At 39.8% G+C, this 26,515-nt stretch overlaps 1 protein-coding gene across 8 annotated transcripts in view; it reads left to right on the top strand.

The window, feature by feature from the left end:
- The window catches only part of Fggy (FGGY carbohydrate kinase domain containing), a 409,535-nt gene that overhangs the window by 260,783 nt on the left and 122,237 nt on the right, over nt 1–26,515 (top strand). For all 8 annotated transcript variants that reach the window (XM_047521121.1, XM_047521094.1, XM_047521114.1 and 5 more), the window contains 2 exons: nt 9,628–9,735; nt 26,386–26,447. In XM_047521121.1, coding sequence (XP_047377077.1) covers nt 9,628–9,735; nt 26,386–26,447 — 170 coding nt within the window. The remainder of the gene's footprint in view (nt 1–9,627; nt 9,736–26,385; nt 26,448–26,515) is intronic.

Below are 26,515 nucleotides of genomic sequence, written 5' to 3'. Positions count from 1 at the left end.
CCTTGTTCTTTCTGCTGTCCCAGAAAGGCATAGAAGTAAACTGTCTGTTGCTTATCATTTCTTGAATGTATGCTACATCCCAGGGTCTTTATCTACATATCCACATTGCAGCACCCAGGACTTATACACAACTCTGGTTGATGAGAATATCTCCATTTTCAGAAGAGGAAACGGAATCTCAGACAAACTCAAAATCTCATGGCCAGTAAATGACATAACCAGAATTACCTAGGGTAGACTGACTTGGAAATCTGTACTCATGTTACTCCACCATGATCACTGCCTTAAAGAAAAGACATGGTTGTATCTTCCTTAGGAGAGGCAGACATGGTAGCAGCTCATTACAGTTCAGTCTGAGAAGGGCAAAGGTAGATGTGAGTGCTCAGAGCCCTACTCATGAACAGGTTTCTCTGCTCTTTTTGGAACTGCAAGGTGATCTAGGAGTTGCCAGGAATTTGTATAAGTGGTTTTTCTCTAATAAGATGATAGCATAGTCCATTTGGAAGAAGAGATGAGCCACCACGGAAATACCCAGTCCCACAACATGCCTGTGGCTACCCTCTCAAAATCCCAACCTAGCCAGGGGCACTCAAAACAAAACCTCCTGTTCCCTCCCAGGACTAGTGGTGCCCAAAGCCTGTCTCCTGCCCCTGCCAGAGGCTTAGGTCAGGTCAGCCTCAGAATGATCGCTGGGGTAGACAGCACAGCTGGAGCGGGAACAACTCCCTGCACCCAGCCAGCCATCTGCCCAGAAAGAGGTGTGAGTGGCTGTCTGGGCTTTGTCATGCAGGGCACCTCACCTGACGGGAGCAGAACCTTGGAGAAAGCCCTGCCAGTGGTATCCACTCATGGAGCCAGCTTGGGCACAGACACAAAGAGAGGCCGAGCACAGGGAAAGAGGCTTCCAGTCTGTTACCGTTTCTGATCCTGGCAGTTTGCTTACCCCTTTGTGCTTGCCGTTAGCTATACCACAGGCTGAGTATATTTGACTCTACATACTATCAGGTTAACAGTCTGAATGCATATGTATACTCACAAGTCACTTGACACCTGGGTGACCCCCCCAGCCTATCCTAAACTCCACTCCCATGAGATTATAAACTTTGGGAAGACAGGAACTCTGTCATTATATGGTTCTGAAGTCTATCCGCCCACTCCTTTTCATGTTTAAAACAGCAGTTTTCATTCACCATGTATCCAACAAATATTTGCTGAATATTTATTCAATGTCGATGTTGTAAATAGTAGGCATTAAGTACAACCTATAAACGTGACAGCCAAAGAACAACCCCCAGTAATCTTGGCCACAGATTAGTGGGGCAATAGAACAAGTGGGCACTTGGAGAAACCCCAAGAGACAGATCAAGGCAGTTCCACAAACCTCAGACCATGTAAGGGCACAAGTCTGTTGAAATCCCTTTCTGGAGAGTTCTGATTGACCTGCTAGGATAGAATATCTCAGTTTCATGGAATCTTAGAAAATCTCAAAGATGAAAGAGATAGTAAGCATCTTTTTCTAGTCCAATCTACTTTTTATGGACAAGGTGAATGAAGTCTAGAGAGGGAAACAAATGGGTGGTTTATACCTTGGATTCTGAATTGACTCCTCTTCTGTTTACTGGCCATTTGGCTACCTGCAGCATGGAATTCCTCAACAATGAAGTTAAGTTTACTAATTCATTGCGTTGCAGTAATTATTAAATGTGAGGGTGTGATAGAATCCAAGATGGCAGAATAGAGGGAGGCTGTGTTCCTTGTCACTCCATAACTCCGGTTTCAAGCAGAGGATATCTGTTTCTTGGTGAGGCAGTTTTTGCTGCTTATCGATTCCCTGGTGTTTACCCCATTTGTCTGCTGTGATGACCTGCAGTCTGCCAGCATATCGACGCCTTTTTTGAGTGCAGATTGCTCACTGTCAGGCACCTATCATCTGCCATTTACCTACCTCTTGCCTGTCCATCGCCTGCCTTACACCTATCTATCACCCAGCGCACGAAGTTCACCTCCCGATCATCCGACAACAGTCAGCAAACTGATCGCCGACTGCCAGTGGAGCACCAGCTGCCTGCTGTTGCCTGGAAGTTCACTGTGACAGTACCTGCAGGTTTGATTACACGTGGCTGCCGCCATTTTGAGACAACAGCCAGGCCCTGTAGGACCCCTAGCCAGACTGACTGAGCCCCGCCTCCAGGATCCCTCAGCCCAACCGATCATTCCCTGCCTCTGGGGCCCTCACATCGACTGACTGCTCCCTGCTGCCAGGACCCCCAGACCAACTGACTATGCCCTATCACCGGGCCCCCAGACCGACTGATTGCACCCGGCCTCCAGGATCCCACAACCACACCAAACACACCAGACCTCCAGGACCCCTGCCTGACGAACTGCATCCCGCCTCCAGGACCTCCAGATGACCACGTTCACACCCTGAGCTGCAGCTCCCCATTTGCCAACACATTTTGAAGCCAGAGCAGCCATCTTGGATAATCCTGGAAGCCGTAGCTCCGATCTTTAGGTGGGGCAAATCCCATCCTGAGACGCCTGCTGGAGGCTTGAAGCTCATTGTCAGGTACCTCTCATGCATCAGGCTACTGAACACTGGAGGGTTCATTACTATATGACTATTATATTGTAGATTTTCTTTTTTCTCCTTGTAGAAAAAATTTAAGTTTTTATTTCTTTACTTTTCTTGCTCTCTTTTCCTTTTGTTTACCTGTTCCCTCAGAGTCTCTTTCTCCCTTGTTTGCATGCTAACATCCAATTTCTTTTGATTATACTCTCACCCTTTCTATTATCTAGAACTTCTGTATAATCTTTTCTTATCCCATTAACAACCACATTCCCCTCTGCATCCTCTTTGTCCTCCATTAGAAAATTTCAGACCTTATTGCAAATCTGTTTGTTTTATTGAAGATAATATTTAACTCACTCTGTTTATTATGACAATTTTGTTATTGTTCTCATAGGGGCTATTTGATCTAGGATTGCATAGTGTCTGAATTGGGCACTGCTAATATTGATCTCCCCTTAAAGAAAGGGTTTTGGAAACCTATAGGGCCTCTATAAGCCTAAAGGGGGAAATCTGCAATACCCAAGATCTGTACTACTAGAGGGGAAGATACATGAACAACATGAAAAAACAAGGGAAGAAAATGATCCAAACAAATCTAGATTCTATATTAATAGAATCCAATGACAGTATGGTAGAAGAAATGTCAGAAAAGGACTTCAGATTATACATGATTAAGATGATTTGCGAAGCAAAGGATGAGATAAGAGAGAAAATGCAGACAATGAATGATAATAACAATAAACTGAAAGAGCAACTTCAGGAAGCAAAAGATCATTTCAACAAAGAGATAGAGAGTCTCAAAAAAAAACCAAACGGAAATCCTTGAAATGAAGGAAACAATAAACCAAATAAAAAACTCAATGGAAAGCATCACCAAAAGACTAGACCACTTGGAAGACAGAACCTCAGACAATGAAGACAAAATATTTAATCTTGAAAATAAAGTTGCCCAAACAGAGAAGATGGTAAGAAATCATGAACAGAATCTCCAAGAATTATGGGACATCACGAAAAGATCAAATTTAAGAATAATTGGGATTGAGGAAGGCACAGAGATACAAACCAAAGGAATGAACAACCTATTCAATGAAATAATATCAGAAAATTTCCCAAGCCTAAAGAATGAAATGGAAAATCAAATACAAGAGACTTACAGAACACCAAATGCACAAAATCACAACAGATCCACACCAAGGCACATTATAATGAAAATGCCTAACATTCAAAATAAAGATAGGATTTTGAAGGCCGCGAGAGAAAAGCATCAGATTACATATAGGGGGAGACCAATACGGATAGCAGCCGACTTCTCAACCCAGACTCTAAAAGCTAGAAGGGTCTGGAACAACATATTTCAAGCTCTGAAAGAACATGGTTGCCAACCAAGAATCCTATACCCAGCAAAACTAACCTTCAGATTTGAAGATGAAATAAAATCCTTCCATGATAAACAAAAGTTAAAAGAATTTACAAATAGAAAGCCTGCACTATAGAATGTTCTCAACAAAATATTCCATGAGGAGGAAATGAAAAACAACAATGTAGGTCAGCAAAGGGAGGAACTACCTTAGAGAAAAACCACTCAAAGGAGAAACCAAGCCAACTTAAAATCAAAAATAAATAAAATCAAATGACTGGGTATACAAATCATATCTCAATAATAACCCTGAACATTAATGGCCTAAACTCATCAATCAAATGTAAGGGTGTGTGTAAAGAGCCTGTATGACTTTGTGGCAATGATAAATGCTTAACAATATTGCTGTTGTGGTTGTTGGTATTATTATTATTATTATTATTATTATTATTATTATTATTATTTCCTTTTTATTATGACCTGACATAGAAGGTCATTTCTCTGAGACTTTTCCCAACTACAGGTTTTTAAAAATTAAAGCTCCATGATACCTAGCCTTCTGTGCCTGGGATGTCCCTTGCTAGGCTCACACGTACTCCTCCCTCCAAGCTCAAAGAGGTGGCTTCAGTGCAGCCGCCCATGAGGTGCTCACTCTTCTCCAGGCAGCCTGCTGTTCCTTCCTTTGGGTTCCTACCAAAACTTCTCTCCTATACCATTGTAGCTCTTGGCATGTTTTATTGCAATTAAAAAAAAAAAATTTCACTGTCTACCCTTGTCACATTAGGGTTTCCTTGAGTTTGGGGCCATCCACCTTAGTATTATTATTAGTACTTTTATTTTGCCTTATTATTCTTATAGCCTTGTTGATTTTTGTGCCTTCCATGTAGTATACAACAAAATGTTGGACATCGTTGGGGTTTTTATAATTTTATTTATATCACACACATTTATATTTATATCAAATGTTTATATACAATTTAAACAACACTAAAGGAATACCCACACATCTGCTCCTCAGTCTGTGCAAGAGAATATTGCCAGTACCTTTTTTGAAAAAAATAATGTATTATAATTACACATCATAATGGGATTCCATATGCCAGTACCTTTTAAGTGAAGTTCAAGTTTAAACTATTCATCAAATATTAACTGATTTTTTTAAACAGAATTTCACAGAGTATTTTAGCTCTCCAAGGTGATTTTGATTCTTGAGTTGGACATGTCCTGTAAGCAATCATTCCAAGTTTTGCCATCTGAAAATATGATAAGCTTTACTTTTATATCATCTTCCACATCATACTTAAGATGGTTGACTAAGGTCATGCCAAGGACAGATCTAAAGACTTCCTTTGTAGTTGCAATTACTTTTGGCTATGTTTATTCAACCAGTCACCTGACAATTCCATCACATAGACCTCAATGCAAGAAAAGCAAATGTTTTAACACAGAATATTCGATTTGTTTGTGGCAGTATATTTAATTTTCACAAAAGTTCTTAACATTCATCCATTCCTCTCATTTTGGAATTCAGGAAACTGAGGCTCAGAAAGGCTATCTTGCATAAGATCACCTGTCTAGAATGCAACAGCATAAGAAATGAAATCAAGTTATACCTGTCTTGACCCTGCCCTGACCCCTACTCTTTTTGCTACTGTTCACCAGTGGATCAGGGAAAACCTATTGAAACCATTTAGGAAATAAAGACAGCCTAACCTACTTGTCAAGGCCAGAGATTTCTTCACTGTGAGTGAACCTTTGTTGCCTCCAGTGGCCCTTGCTTTCTACCCTTCAGACACAGGGGAAAGACTTAAGAAATGAAGGTGGACTAAAATCAAAGATATCATTTGGCAGAGGCAAATATAGAACCTGCAGAGTGTGCTGCCTTAATGCTATGTCTTTTTGTAATGTTGGCCATGTTTTTAACTCTCTTGGCTTCAGTTTACACATATGCATGATAGGAACAATGGGCAGCATCTTTCCTTAGCACTGTGAGGATTAGGTGATTTAATATCAGTAATATGCTTAGAATAGGCCTGTACTGAGTACCCAGTCAGACTTAGTTGTTGCTGCCAGCAGAGCCATTGTTACGGGAATGTCATATCTTATAGGTCACCTGTCATCAGCATTCTGTAGTCACGTAACATCAGTGTGGTGCAGTGAGCCCTTTCCTTTTGAGTCACAAAACAGCTTCTAGGCCAAGATAGCCATCAGCATGGAAGTAGCTTTCACAAAAATATTTTCAAATATTTAAGTTTTCTGCAAAGGATTAAAGAACCCATAAATATACAAATGTGCATTCTCTAACTCTGTCTCTCAAAATAAACTTATTGTTCCCTCCAGAAGCACAGGGTTTGGAAGTGATGGGAAGTACTCTTTGTTTCCTTAGTTTACTTGAAATGTCTGATGAGAATCATGTGCCTTGCCAGATGAGTGAGCACAAACAGAAGTCAGCTCAAAACTGTCTTCCTGGTCAGAACAAGGTAAGGCCATCACGGGACATTTGTGAGCTGCAGAGTCATGATCTTCTCCTGAAGGCCTACTGCAGCTCACCCAGTAACATCCTTAAAGGGTGTGACAGGAGGCAGGAGGCAGGGAGTGATGTGTATCAAGGAGTTTGAAGTCAAATCTGCTCAGTTCAGATCCTACTATGAGGGGGTGGCCAGCACCCCTACTGAGCAGGTTCCTGCTCAGGAGGTATGAGCCGCCTAAGAAAATAAAAAGTCTGAAATAATCAGTAAGAAATAAAAGCCAAAGATTAGATATAAAAAGCGGAGTGCCTGATGGATCTTCCAATCCTGATAGGAACTGGAACTGAAAAACTGAAAAAGGCCCCAATTCTTTATTTAAGGGAAAGTACATCAGAGGCAGGGATAAGGTTTCAGTGGGAGGAGTTTTGTTTCAGTGCTTGTTTCTTGATGTAGCAGGGGTCATGCTGTAAACAGGTTGATTGGTGTTTGGCAGGCTACCCCCATCTCCAAGAGGCTATGCTTAAACTTGAGCAGTGAGCTAGGACAGGGTGCCACATGAATCAGGCAGTCTCCAACTAGTGGATTACGACTGGGAGTTCCTAAAACCAGGCTTCCCTGCCTAAGGACTCAAAAGTCGCTCAGTTTCCACACATGGTTCATAGATGGCCCCCAGCATCCCACCTTGGCGGTTTACTGGCTGCAGGGCCATGGAAGCTTACAGGACCTCTGAGAGTAGCCCATCAGATGGGGCTGAGAGCTCTGGGAGGGAGCAGGTACAGGGTACAAAAAGATGATTTGACTTTGATGGGTATCCATCTACCTGTTCAAACCTTGCATTCTGAGAGGTTATGGATATGGACTATCTTCTTCACCCCAGAGAAGCTCTGGAATTCAGTTTAAAGTAGGAGTTTCTAGGATTGGCATTTCTAAAATTTTCCAAGGGCAAAGGCAGAGCAATAAAAATGAGTACCAATTTATGGGTACTCCTTGTGACTAGAGTGCTTCCCATCCCACCCCCTTCTCTCTCACACACACACTCACACACACTCACCCACTCACCCACCTGAGAACATTGTTTCACATCATAATTCACACATCACTTCTTTAGCAGCTTTCCCCTGTATTAGGCACCTCACCTTTGTGCTCACATGATATGCATAGCTTGCCTTCATTCACTCATCTCAGTTTGTAACTATACATTTTTGTGATGGTCTGATCAATGCTTGTCTTAGGGTAAGTAATTGCCCAGTTTGGCTGAGGCTGAGGGGTTTTTCAGCTCTAAAGCAAAGTCCTGGCCAAACCTGAATGACTGAACACCCTGGTGGCATTCCTCCCTGTCAGGGTGCCATGCTCCATGAGGGCAAGGACTATGTACTTTTTTTTAAACCACTTATGTCCAGTGCCTGGCAGACATCTGGATCATGGTGGGAAGGCAGGAAACATCTGTTGGACCAGTAAAGAATGAATGTGTCAATGTAAGCTGAACTATTGTTTCCTCTAGATACCTGTCTTTTCCCCTGAGATCGTTCTTCCTATTTTAGGTGTTAAATGTCCCTATTTTATAAATTGCCCTTATTTGGCAAAATTTAAAGATGTTCGTATTGAATGGGTTTTCTTGCCTCCTTCACTCCCTTCCCATTTAGAGGTTGGAAATCTACTGATTTGAGGAATTAATAGTTTGGTGGAAAAGGACCTAAAATAGTTGACATCAAGACATAAAGAAGGTCTATCTCTCTGCTAAAATGCTAGACCCTGAAGTTCATGAGAACAGAAATTATAAATATTCAGTTTACTTCTCTAGGATCTAACAGTACCAAGCTTATGTTGTAAGAGCTGAATAAACATTTGTTGAATAAATAAATGAATAGATTTCTGCCCAACCTCACAACCTGGTGGAGTTGACCTCATGTGCCAACTCCCTCTTTCCTACCCTCTAGGTAAATCTTTCCTAAAACCATAAATCTGACTTCAGCAGCCACTCCTGCTGGATGGAGAAGCATGTCCCATATCATAAAGGAGGAAGCACTTTGACCTCTTTCCTGATTGACTGATATACTTTAACTTTTTTTTTTTTTTTTTAAGGAAAATAGAACTATTTAATCTGATTACCTGTAGTTGACTGGTTTAATTTCACTGAATCATGCTGACAAGGGCATAAAGCTTACACTTTGTGCTTTGTTTATTATTGGAGGTATCATTTCAGGGAAATCAACATGGCTAAAATTTTGTCTACCGACTTATGAGTATTGTGGTATTTATCTCTATTTTTACTTTTCTTTAACACACTCCCCATCTGCTAGGTCCCTCTTCAACAGTTTATGTTTTGTCTTTACCATCTCATGGTCCATATCATATAGTCTACTTGTTTATGTATTTATATAGCTCCCCACTAGATGGAAACTTCTTGAAGGGAAGAAGCACCATAATGCATGCTGTTAGATGGCTTGTAAATGTTTGTAAAAGGAATATATCAGTTATCCATTTCCACAAAAGCTAGGTAACAAATGTGGAAGCTTAGTAGTGTAACAGCAGAGCTGTATTTTTGCTCACAAGTTTGTTGGTTGACTGGGTAATTCTGATGATCTGGGATAGTCAACTGCCGGCCAACTAGGGGGATTTTCTGGTCTTACCTGGGCTTTCTCATATATCTGGGACAGCACCTGCGACGACTGGGCTGATTCAGCTCTGTGGCACAAGTCTTTCACATCAGGGCATGTCTTTTGGCCAAGGTAGGGGATCAAGAAAAGGAAAAGAAGCACATGGCCCCGGGGAGGCCTAGGCCTAGAGAACTGGCACAGTGTCACGTATGCCTCCTTCTCTAGGCAAAACGAGTCACAAGACTGGCTCAGATTCAAGAGGTTAAGAAACAGGCCCACTTCTCAGTTGTAGTACCCACATAGTGTCTTAGAAAAGGATGTGGATACAGGAGGGGTAGAGATTGGAGACCAATTTTACAGTTTCTGACACAGAGTGGAAGTCAGCAAGGAAATGCCTCATCTGTTTCTTTACAAAATAATCACTTTGCTGTCTTGATATCTAAATGAATTTATTAGAAATATATCCAAAGAGGGAGCCATGATCTTCCTTGGGAGAGAATAACTTCCCCACCATAGACGTATTTGACAAAAAGCTGAATTCCATGGTCATAGAAGCATCAGATGGGAGGAAGATAAGGCTCCCTCCAGCCCCGAGGGTCAGTGTTTTCACACAATTATCCCCTTTTCTTCCAGATCAGCACAGACCCAATTTTTGTACCAGGTGTATGGGGGCCTTATTTCTCCGCCATGGTCCCTGGGTTCTGGCTGAATGAAGGCGGTCAAAGTGTTACTGGAAAATTGGTAAGTTGACACTTTCTCTGTAGCCTAATGAACATTTTGCACCATTAACTAGCCCCTTTTGTCACATCGCCCATATCCTCAGTAAGCAGAAGATTTGTATACTCCTAAGTCAGAGCTAACATTCTCTTAGAGTACAGCCTATTGTATGTCACACTGTCATGCATGTTTAGTAAAGGATTAACTGTTGCTCCAGGCAGCTGTGATGACTGTCCCTTCTTCTCATTCATATTTCTCCACACCAATCCATCCCCTCCCTGTCCCAGCCAGGAGAGAATGATATGCTACTTTGTGAAAAATGATAATGTTACTTCCCACCCCAAACCCTTTAGTGGTTTCCTGTAGCCCTTGAGACACAGGACATATAATTTGCTGGGCACTTCATACTTTTTACAGTCTGTCCACTCCAGCCTCACACATGTACCTGTCACTTATACTTGATTGTGACGAACTCTTCCCACTCACAGCTTCCCCATGGTTCATGTGATCCCATTCTTATGTCCCTCTGTATTTACTTCTTTTCCTGCTTAGACAGGCAATTTTACCTGTCCTTTAAGACACAATTCCAGTTGCTGCAAAGGTGGTGCCTTAGCCAGCTTTTTGTCTCTGTAACCAAAGTACCTGACCAGAATAACTTAGAAGAGGAAAAGTTTATTTTGGCTCACAGTTTAAGAGGTTCAGTCCTTAGTGGGCCAACACCATTGCTTTGGACCTCAGGAGAGTCAGAACATCATGATGGAAGGGAGTGGTAGAGGAAAGCTGTCAGCTGATGGCAGCCAGGAAGCAGAGAGAGCAATCGAGGCACCAGGGACAAAACATAAAATGCAAAAGCATGCCCCAATGACCTATCTCCTCCAGCTATGCCTCACCTGCCTACAGTTATCACCCCATAATCCTTTTATATTATTAATCCATCAATGGATTAATCTACTGATTAGGTTAAAGATCTCATAATCTAATAATTTCACCTCTGGACATTTCTGCATTTTCTATCATATGAGCTTATTGGGGACACATATCCAAACCATAACAAATGGTTAGGGAACCCTTTTCATGGGAGGAAGTGTTTGTACTGAGACTGAAAAATATGGATAAACTAGATACAAAAGGATAAGTGCAGGCTTCTAGGCAGGAGAATTTGCAAGGGAAAAAGACCTGGAAGTGACAAATAATCAGGCATATTTGATGATATAGTCCAGAATTTGATGAAATAGTCCAGAATTTCAGCTGTGACATAAATTATTCTTAGAAGAATGGCTTAAAGTAAAAATTAGAGATCAGGGCAGAGACTACATCTTTAGAAAATCCCCGTAAAAACTTGGTAAGGAATCAAGCATCATCACGGAGAGCACAGGGAACCAGTGAGAGGTTGGAAGAGTGTGTGGACACATTCAGATCTCAGTAGGAAGAAACCCTGGCTAGTAGCCTTGAGGAATAGGCCTGAGGGCACATGTCTAAAGGAAGGGAGACCAGTTTTATTGGGTTAGTCCCCAGATAAATAACAATAAGGGCTTGAAGGAGGATAGTGGGAGTGATGACTAGGAGTTGAGGTCAACAGATCAGCTGAGCTGCTGGGAGATTGGATGAAGAATTCAAAGCAAAAGAGACCTAAGCTCAGTTACCCAATCTCCCATTCACTAGACTACAATGAAAATGTCTGTTTATTGTCTGAGTCCCCTCCTAGCTCTTTTAGGTGTTCAGCCAAATCCCAAGTGGTCTGATCCAAAGCTGGATGTGGATGCATATAACCATTAATTTCCATTACTTAAGTATTTCTATCTTAAACTTAACTTCCTCAAGTGACCTCTCAAAGTAGATGGAAGTGTAGGTGGGTGGATGGGTTCAAAGAGCATGCTCTGTGTCCATGCTCTTGTACCAAGCTGCAGAAATGAATTAACTGAGTCAGACCTCATTTGTCCCTGGTCTTCAGGATCATACTCTGGTAGGGAAGTTAGTATGAAATAATTAATATCTGATTGGTCTTAAGAACCAGCAATAGAATAATTGAGAAGGGAAACATCATGCCTAAAGTATAGGAGTACTGACATCCACTTTACCCTCTCCTGTTTAAACCACTGTGTTTGTGTGCAACAGTCAAGTTAAATATCCACCCTCTTCCTGGTGCATATTCAAGAAATATTACTGATAGCTGTTCTTCACCCCACCTCATGGTACAATCACAAGAACCTGCAGAGGACACAGTGTAGAAACTTTCTAAACAAGGATAAAAATTCAGTAAACCGTTTCTTTGCATAGGATGCATTGTTCATGAACCTGTCTGTCATGGGTTTTTAGAGACAGCATGCAAATTGGACATCTTTTTAAGTTGGAAATTTTTTTCCAGTATTTGGTTCATTTTTGCTCTGCGTATAAGTTGTCTTCATGTGATGTTTTAACATATATTTGTGAACAAAAACTGGTTTATACCTATATCATAAGCCTATATTTTAATTTTTAAAAATCTGACTTCTTTGTTGCTGTTTCTAAAAAAATCTTTAGATTTCCACTGTGGGTTTTGATACGAGGCTTGAGAATTGTTAGCCTTTATCTGTTCAGTTAGCTTTGCACCATAAAGCATTCCAGTTGTATTTGAAGCTCCACTTTGGGCAATCTGACATATACAGTTTCATTGGACATAGACTTGGGGCATGATTGACCCATGCATTATAGACAGCAAAATCTTAACCCATTTTGTTCCATCATCTCAGATGTGCAACATGCATAAACACTTAAATATAATCTATTTGTAATAATATAGTAATATATGATACATAATATAATACATTATTATACAATGATATAATTATATAATGTTGTTATTACATATAATAAATATATAATGCATAAAATAACTATAATATAATAATATATACAAGATATTGATATGTTGTTATTAATGTTATTATGTAATATGATATATTATAGGAAAATAATATATTATAGCAAAATAATATACTATTATAGTGTGATATATTGTATAATTTATGATATAGTTATATTGCAATAAAATTATGATAATAATTAATATAATAACATATAAGCTTAGATTTTTATTTCCGACCATTTTAATGCATCTATGTCAATTTTGTTAAAACATCTGCAAAACTGAAAACTTAGGACTTAGTGGATTAAGAAACCTAAAAACTGCCATGATGGAGCAAAATCTGAATCAAGAGAAAGCAGACTATCTAGTAAGGCAGCAGTTGAGAGATGCCAATCAAAGAAACAGAAACCAGCTATAAAACAAAGAGAATGAGAATGATAATGATGATGATGTTAATAACAATAATTACAACTTATCCAGTATTTTTTCTGTGAGACAGATTTATATCCATAATCTTGTTAAACTTCAAATGATAGTCATAATAATTAGGAAGCCTAATGTTATTTTGAAGGTTTATTTCCCAGTCTCAATTCCAAGAATTGTTCATGTATTATCTCATTTAATCTTCTCAAACTCCTATGAGATAGGAAACTTATTATCTGTATTTTATAATGGATCTCTGAACCCAGGGTTGCTGGCACTTCCTGACCCACCTCTGATGGCCTTATCATGTTGTCTCTTTGCCACTTACCTTTCATTACAGCTTGCAATTCTGGTTCCTTCTCTGATAAATTTTGATCTCTGATTTTAAAACACAGTCATCATGTAGGACTCTAAGAGGGACTTGCATACTTCTGTTCTTTCTTTCATAAGCCTATTTCTGTTAAGCCTTAGCTAAAATGGCTACTCTAGCAATACATTGCTTATCATACTGTAGACATGGTCATAAAGACACCATCCACATCAGAAGAGAAGGAAAAGGAAATGGGAGAAGAGTGGAAAAGGGAAGTAAGGAGAAAGAAGAGAAAACAAAGACAAGAAAAAGAAATGAAAAGAAATACATAAACTATACATCATTTGAAAAAGAAGACTGAAAGTTTCATTTTTTTCCAGTTAAATACAGAGCTTCATTACAAAGCAAATCCATCATTCCAAGTATATGAATAGATTGGTACTTTAAAAACAAATCTTCATCTGGTTATCTTCAGGATGAAGAAAAAAATAGGATAGGATCTTTTCTGGCTCTGGAACTCTTGCAGTCTCATTTGAGAGTTAAACTTATTTTTGACTCATTTCACATCACTGATATTTATTTCTTTTCTGAAAGGCACACATTACCTTTCCAAGAATGATTGATTTTAGTTGTACCACCAAGCGCCCATCCAGGGTTGTCTCGTGCTTACCAATTTTCCAGAAAAATCATGCAAAAGATATTGCTGCATGCCCAGACTTTTTCCACAGGTCACTAACCCTGGTATTCACTGTATCCAGCTGCTGCAACTCATTTCCAGCTGGACCTTGGCCATCCCCCATCCAACTGCTCTTCTCTGTCTTATTTGAACTCAGTTTATTGGAGGAGGTATTGGGTAAAGGGAGGCCAAGACAAGTTCCTGAGTTGTACTGCAGTGGATTTGCTTTCTTTCTGGGACAATTAGGCTTAGATGAGGGGTTAAACTGAAATGGTATGAACCCGGAATTTGAATTTATAAACTTGAGTCACAGGACCACAATGCTATAAGTTTATCTGTGCTCTTGGAAATGCAGGATGTGTGCATTGTGAATGCCTCTCCCTCCTGTCATCTCCAAGGCTGCTCCATCTGGGGCTAGCCTCTGGAAGTTATCTACAGAAGTCAGTCTGCCCTAAGTGGCTTATGCACAACTTGCAGTGTGTTCAGTGCTGTGCAGGTATGGAGATGGTCATTTTATCCCTTCTTTCATTCAGTCATTCTATCATGTTACAGGGATTTTCAGATCAATTATTCCAGTCCAGGCAAGAATGAGGTCACTCCAATTGTTCATAATCACATAAGAAAGTTGGATACAGAACTGATAATTATAATTTATTGTAGCACATACAAATAGGTTGTTCTATCCCTGCAGCCTACTGAAAAGGTGGGAGCTAACATGTACTGAGGACATGTTATGTGTCAGACTCTTTGAGGCCCAATAAGATTCACTACTTCATTTGATTTTTCATTGTGTGCATGCGTGTATGCATGTGTGCATGTGTGTGTGTGTGTGTAGTCAGTGTTATTTTTGTTAGTTTCACTAGTGAAGGAGTAGACTGTGAACAGTAAAGTAACTTATTCTAGGGTGTACAGTTAGTTATGAGTGGGAAAGCCACAGTCTTTAACCCAGTTTGACCTCCAGAGTCCCCAGATCTTTCCAGAATTGAACCTGACTCTTACATGGCTACACTTCACAGAATTTTATGAACAATCTCTTGTACATTCGGGAATCAAGTACTGTCTGTAGGGTGATATTCTTTCCAAGCATCTGAAGTAAGGCTTTGTAGAGCTATGAGAGGAATATGTATGTGTATTAGTATTGACGGGATCTATTTGTGTCCCCAGCACTTCACGTTAGCTAATTGGAATGACTTCATGGATACACAGACCAACTTTAGAAACTAAATATCTCCCTGTCCCCTCTTCCGGCCCTGCTCACACTGTACTTTCTGTATACTCACCTGGATTCATGCTGAGTCTCCTCTAATCATGCGTCTTGCCTCTACTCGTGCCCCCAAATCTCTCTCTTGCACTATTAGCTAAAGCAGTCTTCCTAAAACAGATGCAACCCTTTCACTCTTCATAGCTTTTCATTTATCTGTAAATAAATTCTACAGTCTTTAGAATGAGTTCTTTTATACAGCCACTATTTATTAAATGCTTACTATGTTCAAGGTAGTGTTCTGAATAGGAAAACGTCAATGCATAAAACAGCCTCTTCTGTCCCTCTTCCCCAAAATCTGTACCTTTCTCCAACTTGCATTCTAACAATAGGAGACAGATATTACAAATAAATAATTTCCTTCTATGGTATTAGAGGAGGTTGTTATCAGTTCAGATGTGTCAGTTGCAGTTTTAAATAGTGTAGCCATAGTAGGCCTTATTGATGTGACATGTAAGCAAAGAATAAAGAAGGGAAGGAATTTAGCCATTTGAAAGCCCAGGGGAAGGGCAGGGCAGCCAGAGACCTCTTCAGGCGGCTCTGCCCACTCCGGCCGTAGGCTCTTTTCACGGGGCGATCCAAGATGGTGGCCTAGAGAGTGACTGCACCCCCAGTCGCTTCAGAACACAGGAGTTAAGAAGGGGAGGCATTGAGAGACTCGGACTGAAATAGAGCCACAGGTGAGTCTGCCCACTGAGTAAAGCTCGGCCCGGGTGGCAGGCCCAGATAGAGGTGGCTTATCAGAGCCGGGCAGGGCAGCTAGAGTCCTCCACAGGCAGCCCTGCACACTCCAGCGGTGGGCTCCTTCCACACGGCCAGCTGCACGGTGCAGGCCCCCAGCGAGAGCCTTTCTGCACAGAGCCAGCTCCAAACCCTGGAACCAGTAGGGGATAGGGGCAGCTTTCTTTGGATGCACTGCATTATCAAATTCCTCCAAGACATCAGGCTACTGAAGGCTGGGAGGTGATACACTGGAAATCTACCGGGACACTATAAGCCAATAGCGGAAATCTGCAATATCTCAGGGTCCCACTGACAGCTGACCAATATGAGAAAACAAGGGAAGAAAATGTCCCAAACAAACCTAGATACTACATCAATAAAACCCAATGACAGCACAGCAGAAGAAATGTCAGAAAGGTAGTTCAGAATGTACGTAATTAAAACGATCAGGGAAGCAAATGAGGAGATGAAAGAGCAAATGCAGGCATTGAAGGAGGAGATGAAAGAGCAAATGCAGGCATTAAATGATCGCACCAATCAACAGTTAAAAGACCAAAAATGGGAAGCAAGAGATCATTTCAATAGTTAGAGATACTGAAAAAAAAAAACAAACTGAAATACTTGAAATGAAGGAAACAAAAAACCAAGTCAAAAACTCCATAGAAAGCATAACCAATAGGATAGAACACCTGGAAGACAGAACCTCAGACATTGAAGACTAATTATTTAATCTTGAAAACAAAGTTGGCCAAACAGAGAAGATGGTAAGAAATCATGAACAGAATCTACAAGAATTATGGGATATCATGAAAAGGCCAAATTTAAGAATTATTGGGATTGAGGAAGGCTTAGAGAAACAAACCAAAGGAATGAACAATCTATTCAATGAAATAATATCAGAAAATTTCCCAAATCTGAAGAATGAAATGGAAAACCAAGTACAAGAGGCTTATAGAACTCCAAACATACAAAATTACAACAGACCCACACCAAGGCACATTATTATGAAAATACCTAACATACAAAATAAAGACAGAATTTTAAAGGCCCCGAGAGAAAAGAATCAAATTACATTCAGAGGGAAACCAATAAGAATATCAGCAGATTTTTCAATCCAGACCCTAAAAGCTAGAAGGGCCTGGAACAACATATACCAAGCCCTGAAAGAAAACGGATGCCAACCAAGAATCTTATACCCAGCAAAACTTACCTTCAAATTTGACGATGAAATAAGATCCTTCCATGATAAACAAAAGCTAAAGGAATTTACAAAAAGAAAGCCAGCATTACAGAACATTCTCAGCAAAATATTCCATGAGGAAGAGATGAAAAACAATGATGCAAATCAGCAACAGGAGGCGCTAGCCTAAAGGAATAGCCAAATAAAGGAGAAACCAAAGCATGTCAAAAACAAAAATGAGTCAAATGACTAGGAATACAAATCATATCACAATAATAACCCTGAATGTTAATAGCCTGAACTCATCAATCAAAAGACATAGACTGGCAGATTGGATTAAAAAGAAAAATCCAACAATATGCTGCCTGCAAGAGACTCATCTCATAGAAAGAGACACCCACAGACTAAAGGTGAAAGGATGGGGAAAAACATACCATGCACATGGACACAGCAAAAAAGCTGGAGTATCCATCCTCATTTCAGATAATGTGGACTTCAAACCAAAACTTGTCAGAAGGGATAAAGAAGGACATTACATGCTGCTTAAGGGAAGCATAAATCAGCAAGACATAACAATCATAAATATCTATGCCCCGAACATTGGCTCATCCACGTACGTCAAACAAGTCCTTCTCAATTCCAGAAATCAAATAGACCACAACACAATAATACTAGGCGATTTTAACACACCTCTCTCACCACTGGATAGATCGTCCAAACAAAAATTGAATAAAGAAACCATAGATCTCAACAACACAATCAACAATTTAGACTTAACAGACATATATAGAATATACCATCCAACAAAGAACGAATACACTTTCTTCTCAGCAGCACATGGATCCTTCTCTAAAATAGACCATATTTTATGCCACAAAGCTACTGTTAGCAAATACAAGAAGATAGAGATACTACCTTGTACTCTATCAGATCATAATGGATTGAAATTAGAAATAAATGACAGAATAAAAAACAGAAACTTCTCCAATACCTGGAGATTAAATAATACACTATTATATGATGAATGGATAACAGAAGACATCAGGAGGGAAATAAAAAAATTCTTAGAAGTAAACGAGAACAAAGACACATCATATCAAAATCTCTGGGACACTATGAAAGCAGTACTTAGAGGAAGATTTATTTCATGGGGCGCATTCAAAAAAAGAAGTAGAAATCAACAAATAAACGACTTAACACTGCAGCTCAAAGCGCTAGAAAAAGAAGAGCAGACCAATACCAAAAGTAGTAGAAGACAGGAAATAGTTAAAATCAGAGCATATATATACAATGGAATATTACTCCACAATGAAGAATGATAAAATTATGGCATTTACAGGCAAATGGATGAAATTGGAGAATATCATGCTAAGTGAGATAAGCCAATCTCAAAAAACTAAAGGACGAATGATCTCGCTGATAAGCGGATGAGGACAAAAAATGGGGGGTGGGAGGGGTTAACATTAGGTTTAGGGTTAGGTTTAGGGTTAGGGATAAGGAGAGTGGTAAGAATGAATGAAAGAAGGACTGTATAGAGGGGAAAGAGGGGTGGGAGGGGTGGGGAGGAAGAAAAAAAAATAATCAAACATCATTGCCCTATGTAAACGTATGATTACACAAATGGTATGCCTTGACTCTATGTACAAATAGAGAAACAACATGTATCCCATTTGTATACAATAATAATAAAAAAAAAAAAAAGAGAAAAAAAAAATCCCAGGGGAAGAATATGTCAGGCCAAGGGAATAATCAGTACAAAGATCCTGAGGGGATTGTGTGCCTGGGGTGTTACAGGAATAGCAAGAAAGCCATAGTGGTTGAACTGAGTGAACCAGCATGAGTATTGTAGATAATAATAAGTTCATTGGGGTGAGGGATCCTTGTTATTGACCACTCTAAGAATTTTAGCTTTTGCCCTGAGTGAAATGAGAAACTACTGGAAAATAATGAGCAGAAGAGTGATGTGATGTGACTTAGGTTTTAAAGGATCATTCTGCCTGCTGCCTGCTTTGTTGAGAATTAACTGGATTGGGTGTGGGGGGAATAGAAACACCAGAAGTCAGACAGAAGTTATTGCAGTAAGCCCAGTGAGATAAGGATGCTGGCAGTAGAGCTGGTAAAGAGTGGTCCAGTTTCAGATATACTTTGAAAGTACAGCCAACAGGTTTTCTTGATGGATTAGATGCAAAGTATGCAGAAGAGAAAGAGGTCAAGGGTTCTGGAGGATAACATTACTGTTGATGGAAAAAATGGATTGGATGTCAGGCGGGTAGGGAGAAAAAGGAGTCAAGAGTTAACTCCCAGTTTTCTGACTGCATAACTGATACCCTCCCAAAATTGATCCTGCATTATTTGTCTTCATCTTGGTAAAGAGCACTATCATTTATATCTTTTTATTAAAACCAAAATATTAGGATTAATTCTTGACTTTCTTTTACTCTCTCTTCTTATGCTCATCCATCAATAAGTCCTATGGATTCCACCTCTGAAATGTACCACCAATCCACTCCAAGTACTGGTTGCCAATCAATTCAACAGTGTGTCTCTCCTGGTCTATGGAATAGTCAGGTCTTGCTTTGCTATCCTGTCATGATTTCTGGTTTTCATGTGGAATGTTCAGATTCTTTGTATTTAACGTAAGATCAGTATAGTTATATTTAGGTCCCCCTGGATTGTTGACACATACCTTCTTCCTGTGACTTCATGTAATCCTCACTCAGTGTGTGAATTTAAAGATATACTACAGTGATACAATCATATCCATGTTTACCGTAGTACAATTCACCATAGGCAAACTATAGAACCAGCTTAAGTGTTCATCAATGGATGAATGGATAAAGAAAATATGGCATATATACACAACGGAGTTACATTCAGTCATAAAGAAAATGAAATTAGGCCATTTGCAAGAAAATGAATGGAACTAGAGACCATTATATTAAGCGAAATAAGTCAACTAGAAGGTCAGGGTTGGGTCATATGTTTTCTCTCATATGTGGAAGAAGGAAAAAGAAAAAAAAAAACGGTGGGGGTTTCTCATGAAAATCAAAGTGAGATCAGTAGAATAGATGAAGGGACCAGGAGAAGGAAGGAAGTGCTGGGGAGTGATATTGGCCAAATTATATTGCTAAATTTTGTGTATGTACAAATATGTAACAGCAAATCCCACCATTATGCACAACTGTAATGCACAAATGAAAATATGGAGAAAATAATTTTAAGTTTCAATCTGATATCTTTTTCCTTTAGACAGGAAAACTTTTTCTAGCATTTCTTATAGTACAGAGCAAATGACGAAAGACATTCTCTTTCTTTTATTTCAATTTATTTTGCATCCTATCTTTAAAAATGTTTTGTTCAAATTAAATTCATGGTTGGCATCTTCAGATAGCTCTTCCCTGACTGCTCTAAATCTGGTGTCCTTATACAGTAGTTTGTTTATTTCTTTCAAAGCACTAATCACTATCTCTCATTATATTTATTATAATTATTACTATTTGTTGACTCTATCTTTCAATAGATATACTCTCCATGGGAACACAGATAAGTCAAATGTAATTGCCACTGGATTCCCTGTGCTTACTTAATATGTCTGGAGCAGAGTAGGTGCTCAATAACATTGCTGAGTCTACAGAGAACATTTCCATTCTAGACTATGTTTGGATTTTGGAGCATTCATTTCCCTTTGTAGGCAGAACTTTGTGAAAGCAAGGACTTTTGACATTTATTTGTTTGTATCCTTAGTTTTTAGGATGGTCGCTAGCACAAGGTAGCCATACATCATGTTAGTTTCATATATAAGTCAACTATATACAAAGTTTTCAACTTTGGTGGTGAATGAAACTGACTAAATTAGCAATGCATTCAATCAGAATTTTTCCACTAGTAAGGGAAGTTGTTCTATGTACATTTGATCTTAAAGTTGCAATGAAACACCTGTTAACCTTGTTTGGGGAGTATTTGTTATTTTTTGGGACTGTTCAGTGAGGAGACCCACAGTCCTTCTCAACACCACAGAAGAAATTGCCTAGATTGCACATTATTTTTTCATTAGATTCTTCCTTTTTTTTTCAGGGAACAAATTTTATTATAAACCTGACAACTATCCAAAATGTAACAAAATACGAAAGATTACTGTTTGGTACACAGCAACTAAAGTACCAGAACTTGGGTCTTAAGAGATAAGCCTGCTTAAATTTAAGGTTGCCTTCTACTCTTTATAGTTTTGTTCCAGTTTCCAAGATATAATTAGTTTTATGTCCATTTCCATATTTTTTCTCTAATAAGTCTTAACTTTAGGTTATTAACAATTTCAATGTAACTCCTTCATATTTTGTTAAAAAAAATTTCAAGATTATATTATCCTTCAACAACATGGTTGTCAGAATATTTTTAAAATTATTTATTTATTTTTTACAGACTGCATTTTGATTCATTGTTCACAAATGGGGTATATTCATTTTGTTTCTATGGTTGTACACTATGTAGATTCATACCATTTGTGTAATCATACATGTACATAGGGTAATGATGTCTGTCCCATTTCACGATTTTTCATACCCCCCCTTATGAGAATTTCAAGATGGAAACAACCAGGAAAATCTAGTCTTTATCTAGATAAGACTAGGTAAGTAAAGAGTTAAAATGGCTTTTATTTGAAAAAAGTGGCATTGCAGGTTAATGTAAATAGAGAAAAAGCAATTCTGAAAAGTTAAATGCTTCTCTGAGCTTAGTGATTTCTTTGCCAGAAGGACAAAGTAAAAGCCTTAAGACTATTGCATAAACTGATCTTAATAGGGGAAAAAAGCTATCTTGCAATAAGAATTTTGCTTTAGCTAAATGACCATAGAACTTAGAATTCTTGAAATAAATTCTGGGTTTGCATTTGTTGGGGGAGGGGGTATTTTGTTGATTTTATGAGGTTTTTTGTTTTGTTTTGTTTCCTGCAAACTTTGTCAGCAACATTGGCTGCAATTTTCTTTGTAATTCACACACATTTGACTATTTGTCATATTGATTTATTAGGGTTTTAGAGAGAATCAAAGATGATCTTGCCCAAGGTCTTGCCCTGAGCCAGACCTGAGCTCAGGTTTTAGAACTCCTTGTCCTGTCTTCTCTCTGCCATATCAAGGGTCAGAAACTCAAGTGCCTAAAGGAATCAGAAAGACCATGTATACGAGCAGAGTGATTAATAAAGGAACAGTTGTCTCTTCCACAGAGAACTTTCTCTTGCATCTGTACTCTGTGGCTCATTTTCTTATTCTTTCCTTTGCAGAGAAATGCATCTGCAGTACAAGTAAAACATTAGTGGAATCGTGATGATCAATGGCTAATACCTGGTGTGCCTTGTTGGGGGGTGATGGGGAGCATGCAGCCTCCCACGACTGGAGAGTGCAAGCCTGTGTTCAGGACCAGCCATCCCTCAGCGAGCTCTTGCCATGGGGGAAATAATTCTGCAAGAGAAACCAGAATCTGGACTTTAAGGAAAATCTCCCAATTTAAAAATATTGGCTTATTTTATAAAACATTACATATTCTAAATAAAATACATCTGTGGGCCAGACGCCACCTTCCACTACCCAGTTATAATCTGTGCTTTCGACTGTATTGAACTGTTGTTTCTCCATGTTCCTAGCACAGATGCCTCCTTTAGAAGGAAGGGCCCAAACCCCCAAGTTATTCACCGTAAGGTGACTTTTCCATCTTGATCTGAGGAAGACCTGCCTCTACCCATCTCCAGCTTCCTTCCTGGCCCAGTAGTATTTAGCCTTTCCAACCCACTCTTCAGCTGTCTGCTCTTGGAGCTGAAATCTGAGATGGCAGAAACAAGAAAAAAGTCAGAGTTAGACTAGTTCTGTCTGTATATTTCTGAGGCAACCACTTGGCAATGATAGACACTGTTGTGAATCTGGTTATCTCATTGAGAAATAAATATGGCATGTGGGACACCATGTTCTTCTATACTGTGCGAAATGCATTAGAGATTAGAACACAAGTTCTAAGGTCAACCCTAGGAACAGACTCTTCCAGACTGCTGAAGTGAGTGCTCAGTGATTTGACAAACTGGCATATCCTGTGTTAATCAGTGAGGCCTTTACCACCAAATGCTGTGGAAAACAAAAAGTGCAACTGACTATTTGGGATCCTGTTCCCACAGCCATTTTTACTCTTTGGGCTGTACCCCGTCTTCTTCACAATAGGTGTTATGAACTGAAAGCCACCTATATAATTGGCACTCACCACAACCTTCCCTATCACGCCAATATTATTATACCCATTTGCCAAAGTGAGAAATGAGACTCTGAGAGGTTAAGTAACTTCTGAAGTTTTCTCAAAAGGTAAGGATAGACAGCAAATTTGAACCCAAGACTCTTTACAAAGCCCTAGTTTTTTTTTTTTTCCCCATATCTTAAAATGTGGACTTGCTTATTATCTTTCACATATGCTGAGGCAAAAGACAATTGCCATTGAAAAGCTAGTTTCTTATTCTCAATTCCCCAGAAGAGAAGACACCCTGACCCTTTGGCACTGCACCAGGAGGCACCAGGATCAGTTAAGGGTCAAGAGGGAGTCAGCAACAACCACAGGCCAGAACCTTCACCTGGTTTTCTTGAGAAGGAATAGCAGGGTGGAGTAAGCAGGCTTGGTGCTGGTCACCTTGGATCATTTCAGTAGGCTCTGGGGTGAAAGGTTTGTAAGCTGGTGTCTGGTATCTGACTGGGATTAGAGAAAAAGAAGGGCTTCAGTGTGAGAGCCAAGAGGAAGGGGAGGTGAGGAGGTGGGTCTGAATGAGTTCCTTGCATATGAAAAAGGTGAAGGATTATTCACCACCTCCAGTAGCTAGCCAACCCTGGGAGAGACTGCTTTTCCAGAGTCAGCAAGGCCTAGATGTAAAGGCATCCAGGAAACAGAAAACAAAAGGGCAGGATTTATACAACCACATTTCCTTTTCTTATACCCCCAATTTACAGTCCACTGACTCTGATTATCTTAGATTCTATAACCGGTCAGTCACTAAGCTTGTTTTATTTTCCTCAAACTGTGTCTCATTCATTCATTTCAGATATCAGGCATGGTTCTAGGCTGGGGCGTGGACATTACTGAGGCTATTACGTTAAAAGACCTCAGAGTCCAGGGTAAGAGACACACTAGAAACTAACAGTTGTAAATGAACTTGGTAAACACTGCAGTAGGGCAAGGACCTGGGGTATGTGCACCTTTACTCCCACTGTCAGCCTCTGACCCTTGCCTGAATTTCCTGTACACTGTATCTTGTCATCTCCCTGTCCCTCATGTCCTGCTGAATGTATTTTCCTTAACTTTTCATCAGTTTGCTCCCTAAGTTCAAATCATTTCCTATGGCTCCAATCCAATAAAATATGAACCATTATCTGACTTTCTAGACCCACTGTCTATCCCAACTCCCCTCATTCATTCATATTTCTGCCACTATACTTATTCTCTAATTTAACATGCATTTACCCTGTGACCAGTGTGTGCCCAGCACAAATAGACACAAAGTGTGGTAAGAATTACCAAGAAGAAAGATGGAGTGTTATGTGAGATTACCATATGGTTCATTCATCCCATACTCATTCCACAGATATTTATTAAATGCCTATAAGATGCCGGGAGTGCAGGTAGTCCAGTCCCATCCCTCTTTATAACCATATATGTTTTTCCATCTTCATGTCTCTAAATTGCCAAGTGATAGAACACCTTACTTTGTGCTACTCTGTATTGTATGTGTTCCTTCTCACTGTGTCACAGAGCCTGAGCACAGTACCGGGTACATTAGGCATCAGTAATTACTAAATAATTGCATTCATGAATACACTACACATGTCTTCTTGGAAACTCATTCAAATCTCCTTCCTCTAAACTCCTAAAGTGCCTCCCATAAAAAAATTTAGCATCAAAAGTAATACCATTCCATTAATGATCTCAGTGAGTTCATCTTGATATACTCCCTAGATTACACATTCTTTGAGGGTTCAAAATATGCCTCCTTACAGTAACCCAAAGTTGAACTTCCAGGAAGTAAATATTCAAAACTCACATGTGGGCTGGGGATAGAACTCAGTTGATAGAGTACTTACCTTGCAAACTCAAGGCCCTGGGTTCAATCCTCAGCACCACAAAAACAAAACAAAACAAAAAAATTCACATGATCTTTTTTTCCATTGAAATGACCGATAGTTGTTCATTTGAAACATTTTCATAAAACTACACCAATGGAATTTTAAAAGGAGGCTATTTTAGAAGGAGGCCGACAGGTCAAGGAGGTGGTTGAGCTCAAAGCAGTGACTTACTCAGAGTCACACAGCTGGTGAGAACCAGAGCCAGAGCTCAGAACCAATCTTCTCCACACAGCCTTGGCTCTCAGTTAATGTGCACAGAGAGCTTATCTCTAAAATAGCCAAAATAGCCAGTCTGTACATGGTTTGAATGAAAATAAATCCCTCAGAATGATTGTTTAAGAGTCCTAGAGACTCAAGTAAACATTGACAAATGCACATCTTGAATGCAGGGGCCCCAGCACAGTGTTGCTGTCACAGCAGGAAGAGTAGAGCTGCCGAAGTATTGCTATTCCCAGTGCACAGGACATACTGTTTTGTTTAGAGCCATCCAGGGGATTAGGAATTAAGTCCTAGATGAGGGATTTCAGATGAGAAGATGCTATCTGCAGAGTTCAGACAATTCTGTCCTTGGAGAGCTGCCCTGGTTTCCCCCTGGGACAACCTTTCTGTTCAAGGAGGTGCTATGGACAGCTCTGGGGCACCTCATTTTTTTTTTTAACTGGGATTCCCTCATCACACTCTCTCCCTCTTCCCCTCCAGCACAGCTGCTACATTAGTAAAACACAGTGAGTGAGCAATTCAAGGTTTGACGCTGCCCTGGGGTGACAGCCTGCATTAAGAGGGGGAGGGATGTGATCCAGAAACAGTATTTTTAACAGCCAGACCCCCCACACTTAACTTGAGTTATCCTTCCTTCCTCATTCCTCCTTCTTGAACCTGATGCTACCTGCTGCTACCAGTTTAGTCTTGGGAGTTTCATTTCTTTAATTCTTTTTATATTATAAATTCTAGAGTTTAGCACTAGGTTAAGGAAAGCTAGTTCTGAAAGAAACAAATTTCACTTTTAATGTTCATGGATTCTCTATGGACAAAGAGTTGGAAGAAACCTATTAAGTGTCCATTCTAGCTTAAACATAGAGGAGCTATGAAACTGACCCATTGCTCTTATCTTTTAGATAGACCACCTGGTGCAGGGCCATCCTGCCTTCCCTGAACTGCAAGCCAAGGCCACAGCCAGGTAACTGCTCTGTTTTCCCTATGGCTTCCTGTGTGACTGCATGGGTGACATTCACTTTGGATGTTTCA

Source organism: Sciurus carolinensis, chromosome 1 (assembly GCF_902686445.1).
Source record: "Sciurus carolinensis chromosome 1, mSciCar1.2, whole genome shotgun sequence".
In the NCBI taxonomy this organism is placed as follows: domain Eukaryota; kingdom Metazoa; phylum Chordata; class Mammalia; order Rodentia; family Sciuridae; genus Sciurus; species Sciurus carolinensis.
Note: the sequence above shows the minus strand (reverse complement) of the source record. Positions and strands in the feature narration are given on the sequence as shown.